At 41.6% G+C, this 21,451-nt stretch overlaps 1 protein-coding gene across 23 annotated transcripts in view; it reads left to right on the top strand.

Annotated features, from left to right (window-relative positions):
• LOC126991632 (uncharacterized) overlaps positions 1-21,451 on the top strand; it is an 80,839-nt gene that overhangs the window by 32,153 nt on the left and 27,235 nt on the right. For all 23 annotated transcript variants that reach the window (XM_050850339.1, XM_050850345.1, XM_050850347.1 and 20 more), the window contains 3 exons: positions 6,300-6,466; positions 8,438-8,597; positions 20,221-20,442. In XM_050850339.1, the coding sequence (XP_050706296.1) occupies positions 6,300-6,466; positions 8,438-8,597; positions 20,221-20,442 (549 nt within the window). The remainder of the gene's footprint in view (positions 1-6,299; positions 6,467-8,437; positions 8,598-20,220; positions 20,443-21,451) is intronic.

Genomic DNA, 21,451 nt, shown 5'->3' with positions numbered 1-21,451 from the left:
CATAGTGTCCCATCTTATGAAACTTATATCAGGCAGTGTAGAATTTATAGGGAATAGGTAAATAGACATCAACCGAAATGAGCTCAAGCTATTCCTAGTGAAGTAAACATGTGCTGCTCCCTGCTGAAGTCACAACCGAGAGAGCCCGGGTTCAATTCCCGGGCGGAGTGGAAAAATTTGGGCGGCTTTTCCGATACCCTACGCCCCTGTCCACCCAGCAGTGAATGGGTACCAGGTATTAATCGGGGGTTGTGTCCCATCTCCTGGGATCTGTTCCCTTCTCCTATAATTCCTTCTCCCTCCTGTCTCTCTCCGGCATATGACCACAGATGTTGCGCCGACTAAACCAAACTTTCCAACTTTCCCTGCTGAAGTGAGGTAAGGGACATGGGGGTCGATCGTGAGATATCAACCAACTATTCAGGCGTTCTGAGGCAACTTTTCAAACTAAAATTCAAAGACATTGTGGCATTATGGTCAAATTTTTTTTCACACTTATGCCTTGGAAAAGTGCAGAAACACCAAACTTTAATGGCAATTTTCTTGTTTTCTTGTGTGTGTCGCCTGCCTCACTTCAGCACGGAGCGACACACGTGGGAGGCGAAGGGTGCTGCAAGCCTGTTGAAGACCCTCCCGTGTCCTCACTTTCCGTGTCCCTGTTGTCTCATCAACGCTAGAGTAGTTCAGCATGCTCTCTGAAGACAAATTCTTGAACGTTCCACACCACACTACACTTACAGAGCACACACACTCCATTTCCTTAAAATTAACAAAATTCAATATGACTTAATTGAATGATGTGTGGGGGGCACATATCCCCCAGATCAAACTCCTCTTTCAGTTACAGACTAGCCAGATGTCTTGATTGCTCTTCCAACTTGTTTACATCAACTTCTTCAACATTCACAGTCTTCTCTCTTATTTCCATTCTGTTGAACATCATCTCCTCTAAACTTCACCTTCTCTTCCAAACCAAGACAAAAGTTTCTGAGGCTACTGACAGTAATCAATACACCTGTGCTGTTTTTCTCTTACATAACTACCACCTGTGTAAAATTCCTTGACCATTTAAATTCCATATGGAGCATATCTTGACTCATTGACTGACTTCGCTGGTCTAGTGTTCCAGTGGTCAGCGCGCCTGGCTACTATTCTGCTGGCCTGGGTTCAACTCCCAGCGTGCGGCTCACCCAGCTGTTCATCCTCCCTTTCTGGCTGGTCAATAATTGGGTACCTGGGGAAACCTGGGGAAGGTAAACTGTGGCAACCCGGATGTCACACTGGCCCAGTGTCCCGGGGTGATGGACTCCCTCCCACCACAGGCTCAAGGGCCAATGCAACGGAGATGAGCATCGAGGCCATGCGCAGCTATTGCGTATATCCCCAACTTTACCTTTACCTTAGGAGGCTTCAATGTTCACCACCAGCTTTGGCTTTCATCCTCTTTCACTGACCAGCCTGGTGAACAAGCCTATAACTTTGCTCTCCTCAGTGATCTTGAGCAGTTGGTTCAGCACCTACATGTATCCTCGACCACCTTGGAGACAGGCCCAACATACTAGACCTCTTCCTAACCTCAAATCCTTCAGCTTATTCTGTTAAATTATCCTCTCTGTTGGACTTCTCTGATCACAACCTTATTTCTGCATTCTGTCCTATCGCTCCTGTACAGCCTCTGGACCCACCAAAGAGGCAGTGCTTCTGGCATTACGCTGCAGCTCGATGGGACGACCTGAGGTTGTACTTTTCTAATTTCCTGTGGAGTGATAACTGCTTTCAGGAGAGAGACCCCTCTGTGTGTGCCCAGCGCATCACAGAGGTGATTGTCTCTGGAATGGAGGCACACATTCCACGTACTTTTCTATTCCTCATTATAAAAAAACCTGGTTCAATCATGCTTGTTCTTATGCTTTAAGAGATAGAGAGGCAGCTCACAAAAGATACCAGAGCCTTCAAACTCCCGCTTATCCTGACCTTTATATCTCTGCCCGGAATCCCACCAAATCTATTCTTCAACTCGCCAAAAACTCATCAATAGAAAAAACTCATCAGTAGGATACGCCAAAATCTTCCTTTCTCCAATTCCTCAAGAACCTTCTGACATCTAGCCAAAAATATCTCCAACAATTTTACTTCCTCATCTTTCCCACCTCTCCTTAGCCCTGATGGCAACACTGCTGCCACATCTATCTCTAAAGCCGAACTCTTCACTCAGACTTACTCTTAACCCTCTCACGCACCATAAGTTTCATTCCTCTACTGTCCAAACCCCTTATGCAAGAGTTAACCAGCATCTTCACTCTTTCATCCCTCATGCTGGTAAACTCTGGAACAATCTTCTTTAATCTGTATTTCCTCCTGCCTACGACTTGAACGCTTTCAAGAGGAGGGCATCAGGACACCTCTCCTCCCAAAATTGACCTCTCTTTTTGGCCACTCCTCTGTACTCAATTCAGGAGCAGTAAGTAGCGGGCTTTTTTTCATTATTGTTTTCTTTTTTTCTTGCTCCCTTGAACCGTCTCCTTTTCTGTAAAAAAATAAAAAGTTTTCTTTTCCGCGCTCATTTCAAACATCGAGTCTCTCACCAGTTGAGGCAGTTTTTTTAGTGTGCTGAAAATTTTTGTTTCTCAGCTACATTTTTCCCCCAAACCTGCATTTATCATTATTATATAATGTATCAATGGCTTCCTTATTTGTTGCAGTTTTTCATGAATCAATAAAGAAATAATAATAGTAATTCATAGGACCGTTTATGGACATGGAATAAAGTGCGCATAAACATTTTTTCTGCTTAGGTCATGTTCTCGCCTCCATAACTAAAAACTTTGTGGGTCAACTTTTCAAGGTAGATGTATTTATAATAGCAGAATTTTATCAGGATTCTTATGGTTCCTTCAAATCTCCAATTGAATAATTAGCACCATGAAATATTTGCAGAAAAGTAAAAATATTGAGTAGGAGAGGAGGGAGCGGGTCCAGTGGGGACGGAAGTACAACTCCTGTCCTGTCCTGTCCTGTCCTGTCCTTCACGCTGTCCCGCTCTGTGCCTTCATTTCCTTCTGAATCTAAGTCTTTTTCGCTCTCATCACTTTCTCTCGCAAAGTGGAGGATGCTTTCTGTTTCACGCTCAGCACTACCTTCACTGTCTGAGTACAGGAGTGGGTAATACTCCTCAGCTTTCAGGGGCCTCCGTGCCATTACGTATCTATGTCCTTACGTAATTCACAAAATATAATAACCTACTGCCTGTAAAGAGAATAGAATACAAATTACACCCAATCAAATCACTGTATTGCACTTTATAACACTATTATTACTGTTATGGGGTGGGCTGCATGGGTGCGCAGAAGCCCATAAAAAGTTTAAAGCCCACAGCAGCAAGACGAGCAGATTGACGGATGAGAGAGTGACCGGAAACTGTCTTTGTTTTCTCAACCACGCTCAGATATGTGCACGCAGAGAGTGTTGCCAATTAGTTCATTTCGGAGAGGGTGAGGAACCTTACCCTCAAACGAAAAATGATGCGATTGGAGTGAATATAACTATTTAAAAGTAATATTTTTTTTCAGATTGATGCACATAGGCCCTAAAAATTTTTACACACCATTGGCGTCACGGTGCACATAGGCCCTAAAAATTTTTACACACCATTGGCGTCACGGTGCGCAAGAGGGTTAATATTCCAGTGTGGACAATTCAGGGCATATTCCTCCTGCTCATCCCCCCTTGACTCCACTATACCTGTTATGAAGAATCTTTAGAGTGATGCTTTCCATGCCCTCTGTGGCCTCAGTTCATAGAAGGCTTATGGACCTGTTAGCCTCAGGGCCCTACTGTGCACACATCTGACAGACAGTGCAAACCCAGACCACACAAAAACATCAACATAGTACTGTCATGAATAAACAATCAATGTGTCCTGCCAGTCCTAACTTACGGTTCTGCATCTTGGCACCCCAGTAATGTTTAGAAAGTTGAGAAGCACACAGAGAGGATTGGGGAGAAGAGGACGAGTATAACATAGGACAAAATAGGAAGCAACATGTATTAGAGAACAGACAAAGGTTAAAGGTGTTCTGGTGACTATTGATACATTAACATCTCATTCCACAACAGGTCAGGAACTTATGAATCACTTCTTGTATGGTGGTTTATAATTCTTCATAAGTGGAGTCAGTAAAATATATCCAGTCAACATGCTGCACCCAGTAAATTAAAAAGATTGAAAAATGAATCACTCGTCGGCAGGGCCCTCACATAGGGGGGGGGCAGGGGGGGGCAAATGCCCTGGGGCGGCACTTTTTAGGGGCGGCAAAAATAGCCTGGACTTGCCGCCCCACAAGATTGAAATAATAATAATTAGCGGGTAAAGGATAAACGCTTTGATTTTTTTTTTACTGCAAATGATGATTTTTACAATTAAACCATTAAAACCAACAAAAAATAAAATATTTCCCCGATTTTTTTTCTTTTGCAATAAAATTATTCATCCTGACAATGAAAATTATGCACTTAAAAATGTTTGCCTCTAAATATCTCCGTTTTCTTTTACATTTTGTTTATCCACGCTCAGCTGACTGCTTGGCGACGCACTCGAGACAGACAACCTGTTCACTGCCACAGTGCCACGCACGGTACCGTATATCTATTGTTATCAGATATTTTGTGACGAATCACTCATAATGTCGATAGATGAAGTCACATAGGTCATGGGTAAAGAGCTTCAGAAGTGTGACAAACAAATATAAAGCATTTATCATTTATGGTGATGTTACGGAAGGGCCGCCATTGGTACAATGGCAAATTTATATTTAGTTTAGAATGATGTAGTATACACAGTTTGATTTTAGGGTATATATATATATATATATATATATATATATATATATATATATATATATATATATATATATATATATATATATATATATATATATATATATATATATGCAGTATATTCCATTTTCTACCAAATAATGAAAATTATATATGTATTTATTTTCTTCTTAATTCTGATATGTAATATATTTTCTTTTACTTCATAGTCTTCATTGATGTTAAAGTGTATTTATGAAGCAAAAATTAAGAGCTGTTTACTTTGTAATTTTGTAAGTCACTGAATATAAAATACTTTTCCACCAGTGTAATTAATATGTTATTATATATTTCGATATCCTGTAACTAAGCCTTACAGTATAGTTACGTTTCCATATACAGGGCCATGGGCAGCAAAGTGCTTTAAAAAGGGGGTGGATTTGGAACTGGTGGGTTGGGGCTGGGTGTTTGGGTGGGAGGGGGGGGGCGGCACTAGGAGCTTAGCCCTGGGGCGGCAGTTAGGTATGTGAGGGCCCTGCTCGTCGGATGGCGGTGTTCTTCGTAGGAGGAATCATGGAGTAGTGGAATAGAGTCAAAGAATCTGCCTCCAAAACATATCCAGTCAACATGCTGCACCCAGTAAATTAAAAGGATTGAATAACGAATCACTCCTCGGATGGCGATGTAAAATTCTTGGTAGGAGGAATCATGGAGTAGTGGAATAGTCAAAGAAACTGCCTTCAAAACAAATCCAGTCAACATGCTGCACCCAGTAAATTAAAAGGATTGAAACAGAATCACTCCTCGGATGACAGTGTAAAATTCTTGGTAGGAGGAATCATGCAGTAGTGGAATAGAAGCAAAGAAGCTGCCTCCAAAATATATCCAGTCAACATGCTGCACCCAGTAAATTAAAAAGATTGAAAAATGAATCACTCCTTGGTTTGTGATGTAAAATTCTTCATAGGAGGAATCATGGAGTAGTGGAATAGAATCAAAGAAACTGCTTCCAAAACATATCCAGTCAACATGCTGCACCCAGTAAAATAAAAAGATTGAAACATGAATCACTCCTCGGATGGCAGTGTAAAATTCTTGGTAGGAGGAATCATGCAGTAGTGGAATAGAAGCAAAGAATCTGCCTCCAAAACATATCCAGTCAACATGCTGCACCCAGTAAATTAAAAGGATTGAAAAATGAATCACTCCTCGGATGGCAGTGTAAAATTCTTGGTAGGAGGAATCATGGAGTAGTGGAATAGAGTCAAAAGAATTTGCCTCCAAAACATATCCAGTCAACATGCTGCACCCAGTAAATTAAAAGGATTGAAAAATGAATCACTCCTCGGATGGCAGTGTAAAATTCTTCATAGGAGGAATCACGGAGTAGTGGAATAGAAGCAAAGAATCTGCTTCCATAACATATCCAGTCAACATGCTGCACCCAGATTGAAAAATGCCTCACAACCCTTCTCCCTTCACAGGTGGACATCCTGGGCACCAAGGTGAGCCATTTCGGCCTGGCCTTTCTGCTGCGACACCTCCCGGCCCTGCGCTCCCTCGGCCCCTCCCCACTTGTTGCTCCGGCCATTGAGCTCCTCGTGTCCTGGCGGCCGGCAGAGTTCGGGGCCTTCACGACACACCTGCGCAAGTATGTGTGTGTGTGTGTGTGTGTGTGTGTGAGTGTGTTAGTGTTCTTGATGGTTGTGTCAATTTTGTACCATTTTTTCTTTGTATTCCCCACTTTTTTTGTCTTGTGTTAGACTTCTTAAGGTTTAAAGAATGTCTGAGAAGTATAAAGTTGAAAAGTGTAATCATAAGAAAGACTGTTTGTGTCGATGATTGTGTGTGTGTGTGTGTGTGTGTGTGTGTATGGTTTTGTTAATTTTGTACCATGTTTTCTTTGTATTCCTCACTCGTTTGTCTTGCGTTAGACTACTTAAAGTATGAAGACTGGCTGAGAAGTACATAGTTGAAAGGTGTAATTTAAGAAAGAGTGTTTGTGTGTGGGTGTGTGGGTGTAGTTATGCCTGGCACCCATTCTTTACTGGGTGGACGGGGGCGTGGATCAAAGGAGACTGCCCAGCCATCTCCACCCCGCCCGGGATTCAAACCCAGAACCTCTTGGTCATGAGGCAAGCGTGCTAACCCTTGTATTACTGTGTGTGTGTGTGTGTGTGTGTGTGTGTGTGTGTGTGTGTGTAATTTTTTCACCATGGCCTGATCATGAGCTGGACTTGTCATTGCCAGAAAGTACCCTCCCAATTAGAGCCAGCTCATTATAGTCAATCTCTGGGTACTGCCAGGACCTTGGAACACCACACTCCCAAGCATGCTCAAGGGGGGACAGTAACGCTCCTTGTCAGTGGAATAATTTCTGCCTGAGTGGCCTCGAGCTTTGGCCTGCCAGGGCAGAGCCTCAATCAACTGAACTACCGGAGCGTGAGTGCTTGCGTGCATCCATGGGTGCGTGCATGTGTGTGTGTGTGTGTGTGTGTGTGTGTGTTTTATACCTAAATGTGTTTCTACAGGATTGAGTCACAATCATATTTTTCTTGTAATTATGAATGATTTTAGCACACATGACTTTCGTTGATATATTTCCTTTATCAGTTGGTCCGTCTGGAAAGTTTGATTTTTCTGATGTCTTTCTTTAATCTTTCATTTAATTTCTTGCTGTCTTTGTACTTATACTAATTGATAGTTTTTGTTTCTTCAACACATTTGTAAAGGATGATAATATCATCTTTTTTCTTCTCTTCTGGTGTTGGTAATTCTAGTTTTTCAAATCTTTCTTCATAGCTTAACCCCTTCAACACGAGGATGCGTATACTGCGTCCTTGCGTGCCCCGTACCATATCCGATGATGCACATACTGCGTCCTGGCTCGCTTTAGCCAATATATGAGTTATTTTATCTCTATATTTATGCTTACATCTCAAAATTATCAATTAATTTATGTTTCTTTATGTGCACCATTTAATTCTGCATGTCTTTATATATAATACATAATGATTATGTTGAGTTTATGGCTGAAAACTTGTTATATTCAATAGCGACATTTGAAATTTGGCACGCGCGGCGATCTCTGATACGGCGCAGGACACTGTTTTGGCCCGGCCATAGTGAAGGGGTTAAAACTTTTTTTTTATGTGCTGCATATAGTGCTGGTAGGCTGTCATGAGGGGTCTCTTGTGTGACCCCAGCCTGTTTGTGGGGAAGGCGAATTTTATTACTAGTGGCTGCCATGATAAATGACTCCTGCTTGGCCCATGCCGCCCCTGGTGCTCCACTTGAACAAAGTCGCTGAAGTTAGGGTTGATTGAAGATGTGGGCAGCATGTGGGTAACCTTCCACCACTCAGAGATGACTTGAAAAATCAGTGTGTTTCAGTGGGACTCAAACCTAGGTCCACAGGCTCACCACGCCCACACGCTGACCACTCAGCCACCGCCTCTTTACCAGAGTAAAAGAGGAAGAACCTGATAAGCTAAAAACAAAATATATATATGTGAAGAACATCTTTATGTCTTCCATTTTTATCTTTTTATGAATTGTTTATATATTTGCTTTAGTCTGTTCATTATTTTTTCTAAGTCTTCCTCCTCCCGTCTTTCCTCAGGGTGCGCGATGATGATGTGTCTGGGCCACGGCTGCTGACCGTGGCGCTGCACTGCCCCGATTTGCGTGACCTGAGCCTGACCCACACCTTCCAGGAGGCTGACCTCACCTCACGGCACAGCGTTGTCATGGCTCATGTTACCAACCTCAGGCATCTTAAGGTGTGTGTATTACCTAGTTGTATTTACCTAGTTGTAGTTTTACAGGGCCTGGGCTTACGCTCGTGTGGTCCCGTATCCATATCTGTATTTGTCCAGCTTTTCCTTAAAGTTATACACACTCTTCGCCGATACTACATCCTCACTTAGTCTGTTCCAAACCTCTATGTTTCTTTGCGGGAAGCTTTATTTCTTTATGTCTTTCAAGCATCTTCCTTTCCTCAACTTTTTACTGTGTCCTCATGTGTTGCTGGTGTTTATTCCTTCTCTCAGTAGTAACTCCTCATTGTCTACTTCTTTCATTTTAATCAATTATTTATAGATTTGTATTAGGTCTCCCCATTCTCTTCTTTGTTCCAGTGTTGGCAGGTCCTTTACTTTTAACCTTTCTTCACATGACAATCCCTCCAGTTCTGGAACCATTTTCATTGCCAGCCTTTGTATTCTTTCTATTTTTTGTGTGTTCCTTCTTATAGGGGGACCACACTGCATCTGCATATTCCAATTTTGGTCTAATCACAGTGGTTATTATCTTTTTCATCATATCCTTATCCATGTAGTGGAATGCTAATCCTATAATTCTTACCATTCTATACATATCACCAAATATCCTATTAACATGACTCAGACTGTTGATTATCCTGTATTGTCACTCCCAGGTCTCTCTCTTCTTGAACTTTCTTTAATATTTCTCCATCTCCCATTCTATATGTCCATTTTGGTCTCCCTTCACTCTTTCCCATTTCCATTACATGACATTTCTTCACATTGAACTCCATCTCCCATTTCATACTCCAGTCCCAAATCTTATTCAGGTCCTCTCGCAGAATTTCACAGTCTTTACTGTTTCTTATATGTCCCAGCAGTTTCGCATCATCTGCAAACAAGCTCATGTAACTGCTTTCTTTCTCCGGCAAATCATTTATATATGCCAGGCATAGCTGGGCGTTATCGCGATAAGTTATCACGATACTTTATCGCTAATAACAAAATCGGGTTATCTGCCATCCACTACTTATTTAAATATATATCGGTATCTTCGTTACTTTTGTAACCAAACTAGCGATAATCGCTACTTTTTTCCGCCTCTCAGAAAAAAAACGTTGTCTCCTCCCTACTGCGCATGCGTGGCCCGGGCGCCCGGTGTTGTTTGAAAAACCTTCGGGGTATGAAATATCTTTGGTGAAAAGATTTCATACTAAGATCATCAACATTAAAACACTTGGTTATTTTTTTATGTTACACAAAAATCAATATATCAAAGAGAAAAATCATTTAACTTTGCCCAAAAAATGATTATTCACTGCCTCAAATTTGATATTCCATATTCATTTGTGAGCATGCCATGGTTTTGAAGGCACCCGGTGTTGTGTTATTTGTTGTCCCATCGTTAAAAGCTGGCGCTTTTGTTTACAAACACTGGTCTCTCGTGAACTGCGCATGTTCAGACCAGTAAGCGTAGCCCTGTACAGTCTCACAAAGCTTTTTAACCCCTTCCCCAACAATTTTTTTGTTAAAAACGTTTCTTTTTCAGATTATTTTTTTTATTTTGGTTCTATATAGTATTTTTGATGCTGGTTATGAAAACAGTTTGTAATTATTTTTTCTTCCCAATTTTGTGGTTAACTTTTTATTTTGAGAATACCTTTGTCGGCAAAAACGAGTCAACTCGTCTTCCTATAAACCATATTTTTTTACCATATTTTCTTAATTTTTCTCAAAATTTTATTACCAAATGTAAAGAGAAATGAAAACCTATTTTATTTTTAATTTTTATTACAATTGTTACCAAATATCTAGCAGTAATTATAATATGCATAATAAATGAAATTCCTTTTTCCGGCATTTTATTATGAACAAAATCAATTGAAAACTGTAAGTTGTTAGCAAAAAAATAAAACAAATGAATTTTATTTCCACATATAAAAGAATAGTATTTCCTCAGAAAGTTTCTAGATGAAATTATTTAGAATGGTACTTTTCAAAGCATGGCACAACACATAGAGCTACTTGGCAAACTTTACACATGTAGCGTGACTCTTTCCTGACTTGTGTCCCTCTATGGTCACGCTTCAGACTGCATACAACACATTTTCTTGTTGGATTTTTCTTTTTTTCTGTTGGTGGAACTTCCATTGGAAAATGTCCTCCTGGCGTATGCCGCAAACTTCCTGGTGATGTCGAGGGTCTACCTGGTGATCTTCTTGGTGGTAAAGCAGGTCCATACTTGCCAAATATGTATCGTATAATTTCCAAACGAAACTTCAGGTGTGTTAGGCTTTTTTTTCCTGACTGAGTGAATGCTTCTTGATGCAGGATGAAAGCATTCCATACTCCAATATCCATCAAATGGAAGAAAACTGTCTTGTAATATTTCTTACCCTGTTTCCTTGGAATGGGATAATCTACCAGTTGCTGGTCCACCTTGTCAACTCCTCCCATTGTATGATTGTATTCACGTACAACTTTGAGTTTCTTCACAGGCCCTTGTCTTGTCTCAATGTCATGCATGGCTGGGTTGTGAATGGTTGATAGCATTGCAACATCCTTTTTGTCTTTCCAACGAAGAGTCATTACCTTGCCTCTCTGAAATGCTGCAACTTCTCCTTTCTTCAGTTTTTTTCTTTTCAGTTCTTCTGGCACTTCTTTTCGATTCATACGTAGAGTTCCATAAGTATCAGTCTGGTTCATAACTAGAGCATCAGCTAATTGTGGACTAGTGTAATAGTTATCCACAGTAACACAATAACCTTTCCCAAATAAGGGCTTCATCAAAGATAAAACAACACGTGAACTCACAGGATATGCATCATACTCTGGGTCAAACTGTGTTCCTTTGCCAACATAAATGGTCATGTTGTACACATATCCAGTCTTTGACTCACACAACATGAAATATTTCACTCCAAACCTCCTCCTTTTCAGTGGAATGTACTGTACCCATCCTAACCTTCCTTTGAACAACATAAGGCTCTCATCTATACATACATCTTGCCTAGGGGTGTAACACTTCCCAAAGTTCTCACACAATGTCATGAATACATCATAAATCTTATACAATTTTGGGTTGGGGTGAGTTTGTGCATCATGAGTTTCATTATCTACAAAATGAAGATATTGCTTTATCTTACTGTACCGTTTCATAGTCATTAGCTGCCGAAAAATTGGTCTTTCAAGCAGTTCATCATGTGACCAGTTCATTTCTTCTTCTGGCATTTTCACAATACCCCCAAGCATTTTCATGGCAAAAAATACAAAAAGTTCAGCCTCTGTTACAGGGCGCCACAAAGAATCATCTTGCCCAGTTTGTTCAGCAAAACGATTAGTCTCTACCAGTACAGAGTCAATAATCCTTTTATCAATAAAAAGACTGAAGAATTCAAATGGACTCAGTTCTGCTGGGTTTTCATCAATCTTTATTCCAGGATTTCCTGTGAAAGGAAAACGTGGTGGTGGTGCATTCATACGCTCCTCTGACAACTCGAGGCTTCTCCAAGCTCTCCCCTCACCCCCCTCCTCCTCCTCACTTGTCGAGAAATAGTCATTGTCTGATGAACTGGCAGAGTTATCAGAAGTATTCAAGCTTCTGAGGGAAGGTTCATATTCACTATCTTCCGTTGAACTAGACATTTGGGGTGTAACACTTGAAAATGCTACAAAAAAATGAATGCAAATGTGGATGCAAACAACACCCATCCGACGACAATGGCTGTCGGAGCAAGTCTAGTAACAATGTCCTTGAAATCCCACAGCTCTACCCTATCGCCTCTGCCAGGCGTACGATTTGACGAGAATACTCGTTTCACACGTAGAATGGCTTACAAAGGCTTAAAATCGACGAGTATATACGTATGTAGCTGGTTTTTGAAGGTAAAGTTTTAGACGAGTATACTCGTCGACGACTGAAAAAAGAACATTTTGTGAAAACGTGTATACACGTTTCTGCCGGGGAAGGGGTTAACACATTAAAGAGTTGCTGGAAGGCTGAATCAGACAAACAGTACCACCATCCTCGCTGTTTCTAGAACGACACTCTGTAAATAAATAAAACTCGTACAGAGTGTCGTTCTAGAAACAGCGGGGATGGTGGTAGTGGTACTGTATGTCTGATTCAGCCTTCCAGCAACTCTTAATTATGGTTAAAAAGCTTTGTGAGACTGTACAGGTCTACGCTTGCTGGTCTGAGCATGCGCAGTTCATGACAGACCAGTGTTTGTAAACAAAAGCGCCAGCTTTTGACGGTGGGGACGCCAAATAACACAACACTGGTTCAGGCGTTTCTAGTATTACCGTCCATAGGTACGTGTCAACGTGTGGTTTTCAGGTTTTGTAAGTTTTCTAAAATACAGATAATGAAAATTTTAATTCATATATGTTTTTTTATTTAAAATATCAATATAGTATCGTTTTCGCCTATCGGACTTATCGCTAGCTAGTATCGGAATTGTGGATTTATATCGGGTATCGGTTATTATATCGCCTATATTTGTGTCTCCAGTTAACGAATATCGGTTATCACTGATAAGGTTTTCCATTATCAGTTATCAGTTATCGGGAATAAGGTTTTCTGTTATCATGCCCAGCTATGATACCAGGAAAAGTATTGGTGCCAATACCGATCCTTGGGGCACTCCACTATTTACAATTCTCCATTCCGATTTTGTGTCCTTTACCACTGGTCTCATCTCTCTTCCCCTCAAGTAACTTTCCATCCAATTTTTCATTTTCCCTTTCAATCCTCCTTTATTCTCCAGCTTCCATAGTAGTCTTGTGTGTTGAACTTCGTCAAAAGTCTTCTTCAGGTCCAAGTACACGCAATCCACCCATCCGTTCCTCTCCTGTGTTATGTCTGTCACTCTGGAGTAAAAGCTCAGTAAGTTTGTTACACATGAGCGCCCTTTTCTAAAGCTATATTGTTTTTCTGTAATTTTATTATTTTCTTCTTGAAATTTCGTCCATTGTTTCTTTATCACTTTCTCGCATATTTTACAAACTACACTGGTCAAAGGTACTGGTCTGTAGTTCAGAGGTTCTTTCTTTTTCCTGCTTTTACGCATAGGGACCACCTCAGCCCTCTGCCATTCCTTTGGTAATTTACCAGTTGCTATTGAGCACCTTATAATATCATATACCGGTCCTACCAGCTGATTTCTGCATTCTTTCAGTATAAAACCTGAGACTCCATCCAGTCCTATTGCTTTCCTCTCTTCCAGCTCCTCCATTATTTTATATATCTCCTCTTTAGTTACTGTGACTTCATCCATGTGAACATTTATCTTGTCATCTTGTGGTTCATTGAATTGTGATTCTTTTGTAAAAACCTGCTGGAACCTTTTATTTAGCAGCTCAGTCATGTCTTTAGGATCTTTGATTATCTTATTTCCATCACTCAATCTTTCTATTGTTTCCCTTGGTTTGATTTTCCCATTTATGAATCTATAAAATAGTTTGGGTTCTTCCTTGCACTTTTAGACAATATCCTTTTCATATCCTTTCTCTTCTTCTCTCCTTATTTTCATGTATTCATTTCTTGCTGTCTTAAAATCTTCTTTATTCCTTTGATTTTTATTTCTTTTCAATCTCTTCCACGCTTTGTCTCTTTTTTCCTTTGCATCTGCACATCTTGCATTAAACCAATCCTTTCCTTTTTCTTTGGGTTTATATAATGGAACATATTTCATACCTCTTGTTTCATACGCCTCCATAAAAATATCATACTTTTCCTTCACCTCGCTTTTTCTCTTCAATTTTTCCCAGTCTAGCTCTCCATAGTATTTCATAAGATTTTCCATGGCCGCCTTCCTGTAGTTTCTCCTGTTTCTTTTATATGATTTGTCCCCCTCAGTGCCTTCCTCCTCTGTTTCCATCTCTATTATCACATGATCACTCTTTCCCAGGGGGCATCCATACCTTAATTTATTTACCAAGAGCATTCCCTTTGTTAGCACCAGGTCCAGTCTCGCCGGTTCATCATCACTTCTGTATCTTGTGTTCTCCGTCACCCATTGCATCATCAAGTTCTCCATCGTCAATCTTAGAAATCTTTCCCCCATGCCGTTTCACTACCTCCACTTTCATATATTTCCCACTTTACCTCCTTACAGTTGAAGTCCCCAACTAACCAGACTTTTTTGTTTGCTTTGAGTAACCTACTCAAACTCTGAATGGTATCTTCAGTCATGTTCTCCTATTCTTCTTCGTTCCATGTGTTCCATGTGTGTGTGTGTGTGTGTGTGTGTGTGTGTGTGTGCTTGTGAACCTGTCCTTGCATTTGATCTAGGCCTGACCAAACTATGTATACTGTCTTTTTTTTTTCAGTAGAGGAAACAGCTCAAGGGCTAAAAGAAAAAAGAAAACAAAAAAGCCTGCTCAGCACTGCTCCTATAAAAGTAAACAGAAAAGAGCGGCCAAAAAAGAGATCAGTTCCAGCAGGAGAGGTGTTGTGATGCTCCCCTCCTGCAAGAGTTGAAGTGTCAGGCAGGAGGGAATACAGATGAAGGAAAGCTGCTCCAGAGTTTACTAGTGAGAGGGATGAAAGAATGAAGATGCTGGTTATTGCTTCCATAAGGGATTTGGATTGCATACGGGTGAGCTTGAGTAGAAAGTCGTGTGCAGCAGAGTTGTAGGAGGGGTGGAGGCATGCAATTAGCAACTTCAGAAGGGCAGTCAGCATGAAAATAACAAGAGAAGACAAAATTATGCAACACTGCAGTAGAATTTAAAGGACATTAAGTTCCTTCAGTAAGAGGAGGAGTGTTAATAATACAGAGTAGAGCCTTTGACTCTACTCTGTCCAACAGGGATGTGTGTGTGGAGCCCTCCATACATGGGATGCATACTCCATATGAGGGCAGACAAGGCCTGTGTATGGACAGCATCTGGGAGGGGAAGAAAATGTGGTGTAGACAATACAGAACGTCTAACCTCGAGGAAGCTGATTTAGCTAGAGAGATGTGAAGTATCCAATTAAGATTGAGTTGAGAGTAGATTGAGAATGTTTAATGTTGAAGGGGACAGCTGAGTGTTGTCTAAGAACAGAGGATAGGTGTTTAGAAGATCGCGTTAAGTTGCCAGAGGGAGAAATTGAGTTTTTGAGGCGTTGAAGGACATTGTTCCTGCTGCCCTGCTCAGAAATGATAGCAAGGTCAGAGTTTAAGGGCGGTATTACAAGACACTTTCGGTTCTCACATTATCTATTTATAAAGGTCAAAGAGTGGGTCAATCGGGTTCTAATGAGTGTTTCTACAGGTTCATGGTACAGAGGAAGGGTCACACTACCACCAGGGTCATAGAACTACTCCTGGAAATGCCCACAACTCCTACGAAAGCCTTGTCAAATGAGTGTTCTTGGGCGATGAAATGTCTTATAATACGACCCTAAGTGTTCCATAGCGTCCAACCTTGAGTCCTGTAAATCCTGTTTGTAGGGTTTTCTGTTCAAAGAAGTTGAATAATGCAGTAAAATCATCGGCATGGGAGTGGACAGGACCTTGCTTGGTTTTGTTTCACTGTGACCTTGCCTCGTAGTAATAATGCTACACAGTTTTCTTGGGGTTCTGGACGTGCATTACAAGCCATGACAAGGGGAAACACGGGGGTAAAAATGGCAAAAGTGTTGTGTAAATGTTCAATGCCCCAAAACCACTTTTTACCATTCTCTTTCATAGGAGCGGCAATTAGCAGGCTTTTTCTTTCTACACTTTTCTTTTTATCTGTTGCCCTTGAGCTGCTTCCTTGCCTGTTGAAATCATAAATGAATAAATAAAAAATGATGGACCAGCGAAGAGGTACAGCACCACCACGGCCTCACCATTAGCACAGCAGTATTATGTAACACATCAACCCAGTAGCAGCAGGGATCATGTTTCGTAATGGTCCCTCTAAGTGAGAAAAATGAGAAAAAATCACCCCTCACACAAACCATTTCATAATATATATCAAAGCATTTGTGATCAGATTATGTATCATCTATTTTTGGGGGTTTATATCATGGCACAAATTTAGCCCGTCGCTGCTACACGGTAAAGCCACAAATTTGGCCCGTCGCTGCTACACGGTAAAGCCACAAATTTGGCCCGTCGCTGCTACACGGTAAAGCCACAAATTTGGCCTGTCGCTGCTACACGGTAAAGCCACAAATTTGGCCCGTCGCTGCTACACAGTAAAGCCACAAATTTTGCCCGTCGCTGCTACACGGTAAAGCCACAAATTTTGCCCGTCGCTGCTACACGGTAAAGCCACAAATTTGGCCCGTCGCTGCTACACGGTAAAGCCACAAATTTTGCCCGTCACTGCTACACGGTAAAGCCACAAATTTGGCCCGTCGCTGCTACACGGTAAAGCCACAAATTTTGCCCGTCGCTGCTACACGGTAAAGCCACAAATTTGGCCCGTCGCTGATACACGGTAAAGCCACAAATTTGGCCCGTCGCTGCTACATGGTAAAGCCACAAATTTTGCCCGTCGCTGCTACACGGTAAAGCCACAAATTTTGCCCGTCGCTGCTACACGGTAAAGCCACAAATTTGGCCCATCGCTGCTACACGGTAAAGCCACAAATTTTGCCCGTCACTGCTACACGGTAAAGCCACAAATTTGGCCCGTCGCTGCTACACGGTAAAGCCTCAAATTTGGCCCGTCGCTGCTACACGGCAAAGCCACAAATTTGGCCCGTCGCTGCTACATGGTAAAGCCACAAATTTGGCCCGTCGCTGCTACACGGTAAAGCCACAAATTTGGTCTGTCGCTGCTACACGGTAAAGCCACAAATTTGGCCCGTCGCTGCTACACGGTAAAGCCACAAATTTGGTCCGTCGCTGCTACCGGGTTAAAGAGTGGTGGTCGTCACATGAGCTATTTCTGAAGGCTTGCTGCATTATATATGACTGTGAAAGCATAAACATTCACCATAACACAACAGTAACACCACTTCAACACTGCACACTTCCCACAGCTGAAAACATTGATGATCACACCACTATTTTCATACCCCAATAAGTATATAACATCACAACATAACATCCCTGTCCCTCATTAACCCTCTCGCGCACAGTAAGTTTCCAGTAAGTTTCTCTTCCACTCACCATGCATCTCTCAGGCCCGACCAGCCTTTCTTTGCCACCGCAAAACTCTATATTCCAGTACGTATTTTACCATCACAGATATATCGTACCCCAATAAATTTGGTATCAATGGCTTCATAAAGACTTATACTAGAACGTGCGCAAATAAAAATATAGGAAAAATATATATAAACAATAGAAACTCGTTTCAAGTCTCCGTATAGAGTATTGTAGATAATAAATCCTAAGTACCAACTCTTCCCCACTTGCTATCTCGAAATTTTGTGGGCCAACTTTTTTAGCCGAATATATGTTTCGAAGCAGAATGTATTGAGGATTCTTATGGTATCCTCAAAATCTTCATACGCCTAATAGTTCCTGACTTACACCAAGCAAACAGTATTTTTTCCTCTCCCGTCAGAGTAGGCTAACAACTAAAAATCTCTCCACGCTCCTCATTTACGCTCCTTAGAAAGGTTGCCATATGTTACCATTAAGAAACTTATCCCAACAAATGACACTCCAAATTTGACTCACTTCCACCGAAAACTTAATTTTTAATCAATTTTTTAACTTTTATGACGCGTTTCGCGTCATCGTGCGCGAGAGGGTTAAAAACAACAACTATGTACTCCATAGCACCAACAGTAACAGTACAACAGATTATTCCAGTCATTGTAAAGTTATGTGAATTATTGATGTAAATATGGTGATGGGTAAACTAGTATCATGGGAATTGATGGTAAATATTTGTCATGAATTTATACAAGTGGTTTCCCTAAATGGTGACGAAGCAGTTTGATTACTTATTAGAGTTTCCTCCAACTTAAATTTTTCCAAAGTTTCTTGAGAATTATATCCTAACCCGGTAGCAGCGACGGGCCAAATTTGTGGCTTTATCGTGTAGCAGCGATGGGCCAAATTTTGTGGCTTTACCGTGTAGCAGCGATGGGCCAAATTTTGTGGCTTTACCGTGTAGCAGTGACGGGCCAAATTTGTGGCTTTACCTTGTAGCAGTGACGGGCCAAATTTGTGGCTTTACCTTGTAGCAGCGATGGGCCAAATTTTGTGGCTTTACCGTGTAGCAGCGATGGGCTAAATTTGTGGCTTTACCTTGTAGCAGTGACGGGCCAAATTTGTGGCTTTACCGTGTAGCAGCGATGGGCCAAATTTGTGCCATGATATAAACCCCCCAAAATAGATGATACATAATCTGATCAGAAATGCTTTGATATATATTATGAAATGGTTTGTGTGAGGGGTGATTTTTTCTCATTTTTCTCGCTTAGAGGGACCATTAAGAAACATGATCCCCGCTGTTACCACCGGGTTAAATCGCAAGCTGAGCAATAAAGAAACACCAAGGTCGGTATTCTCAGACGCTTTCGCTTCTCACACCAACAATTTCCAAAGGCCGATAAGGAGATCAATCGAAGTCTAATGAGTGTGTTCCTACCTTCATGGCAAGCGACCACCAGGGCCATAAAACTACCCCTGGAAATCCCCATAACTCCTATGAATGCCTTGTAAGATGTGTGTGCCTGGGCGCCATAAGGTTTGACAGTACGGGCCCAGCTCCAAGCTAGATCTGACTTGGAGGTAGGGTTGCACCGATTAATCGGCAGGTAATCGGTAATCGGCCTTATCGGCCATTTTGCCGATTAATCGGTAATCGGCCTTTTGGCCGATTAATCGGGCCGATTATCAAAATTTTTTTCTCTCTTTTATGGTGCAATGTACATAACACAATATCATTAATATTGATATAAGGATGGTGATGTTACCAAAACTCTTGACACACTTTTCCACAGCATTTATTACAAACAAGTTAATATGCAAATGTACATTAGACAATTCAAATTACATTTGAATTAATAATATGAAATACCTATATTTCCTTTAACTGTATCTAGAAAAAATAAACCAAAAAATATATACTTATTTCAACTACACAGTGTAAAACACAGTAAATCAGAACAAGACGTGAGAGATTGATAAACTCCCTGTACACTACCATTTCTAGTAGCATCTGTATATACGTACGATCACCACAAGAACGAGAAAACTGACAAATTTTAACATTAAAATCAGGATGTTGCCAAATCATAAGTAACAAATTACAAGAAGTATTTGCTCTCCATACAAAAGATGACAGCTGCCCAGTAAACAAAGTTGTAAACATGAGAGTAGAGGTATGTCTCTAACTTTGTGATATCAGTATCCACTCCAGTAATAATATTAATATTAATCTCATTTACAATTTCAAAGTAATCGGCCGATTAATCGGTATCGGCCGATTATTGGCAACCGATTAATCGGTAATCGGTAATCGGCCCAACTGCTTATCGGTGCAACCCTACTTGGAGGCACCCAGCTGTTCACACCACCTGTTACCCTTCAGTGCTAGCCATATCTTAGGCCTGGCGTGGTGCAGGGTCTAGGGAGCTTGCAAGGTAAATTCACGCCTTGATTAATAAATTCTCAAGTCAAGGTGTGGCTCATGTGTTCCCTCAGATTTGTATCCTCACAGAAGATCCCCAAACATAATTACTCCTCTCCCACAGCACCTCAGCTTGGTCAACATCACCGCCCAGTCTGTCGCTGAGATGGTTAATGCTGTGGGTAGTCAGCTGACGGCACTCACAGTCAGCTGTAGGCACCTTGATGTGGCCCTCATCTTCGGTACCTGCACAGCCCTGAGGCACCTGGCACTGGAGGGCGAGGACTGCCTGGCACCCGTGCTGGCCGTGGAGGGATTCAGACACACCGCACTCACCAAGCTGCAGGTCAGTGTTGTTGTTTTTTTTTTTTGTTTGTTTTTACGTCTCCGCCTATTGCGCCGGTAGGTTTGCTTGAGGGGCCTGGATTGTATTCGGCCCCAGCCCGTCATGATGCAGGCAAGTGTTTATAGTGGCGCCATCTTCTGTTTGTAGTGTTATTGTTTCTTTTTTACTTTATTTCTTTGCTTGGTTATCCTTCACATTATTATTATTATCATCCCCTGCTTCTCTAGAGTGAGGAGGGCAACAATGTGTTCATCATTTTCCATCTGTCTGTCAGTCTGTTTGTTTGACCTTCACCAAAATATCTGAATAACAGATTGAAGGGGTTGGGGAGGTGGGGCACACCCAACTTCCTTCCTGTGAACCCAGCAGTGAGGCAGGGCTGTGTGTCCTTGCCTTGTCACTTTTCAACACTTGCATGGACTGGGCAGTAGGCAGTGTTGTGGACCAGTCATTGTGGAGTATCTTTTGGCCCAGCTAGGGTCACCTACTCTGTGATGCAGTACTTCTCACTGAGTCACTGGAGGCACTGGTGATGGTTTTCAAGGCACTGCATAAGAAGACAAAGCCACAGGGACTTATGGACCATGGCCAATGTAAAGGTGTTTGGAGGGCTTCCAGAGTGAAATATAACAGTCTACTTTTGCACAAAGTGAGGACATTGATATCCTGGAAAATTTTATACTTGGTAGCCTAGTGCAGAACAGTGACGGGTCTCGTCAAGATGCCTTACGTCTGATTGGCTTGGGCCACAGAGTTCTGGACTCCCTCAGCATGAGTACTTGTTGCTGTCAGTACCTGTGCAGGGAAAAAGACATGGATCAAGTTGCTTTTGCTCCCTGTTTTACTCTATGGCTGTCAGACATAGACATTAATTGACATGAAGAGGCAAATCAACACCCTGGGCAAAAAGTTCCCATGCAGGGTCACACGGGATAACACTGGAATGTTTGCATCAAATTGACGATTACTGCCTCAGACTAAATCGAGGCTTGCTGCCTGCACACAGAGT

Source organism: Eriocheir sinensis, unplaced genomic scaffold (assembly GCF_024679095.1).
Source record: "Eriocheir sinensis breed Jianghai 21 unplaced genomic scaffold, ASM2467909v1 Scaffold313, whole genome shotgun sequence".
NCBI lineage: Eukaryota > Metazoa > Arthropoda > Malacostraca > Decapoda > Varunidae > Eriocheir > Eriocheir sinensis.
The sequence above is the reverse complement of the archived record's forward strand: the minus strand, read 5'-3'. Positions and strand labels throughout refer to the sequence as shown.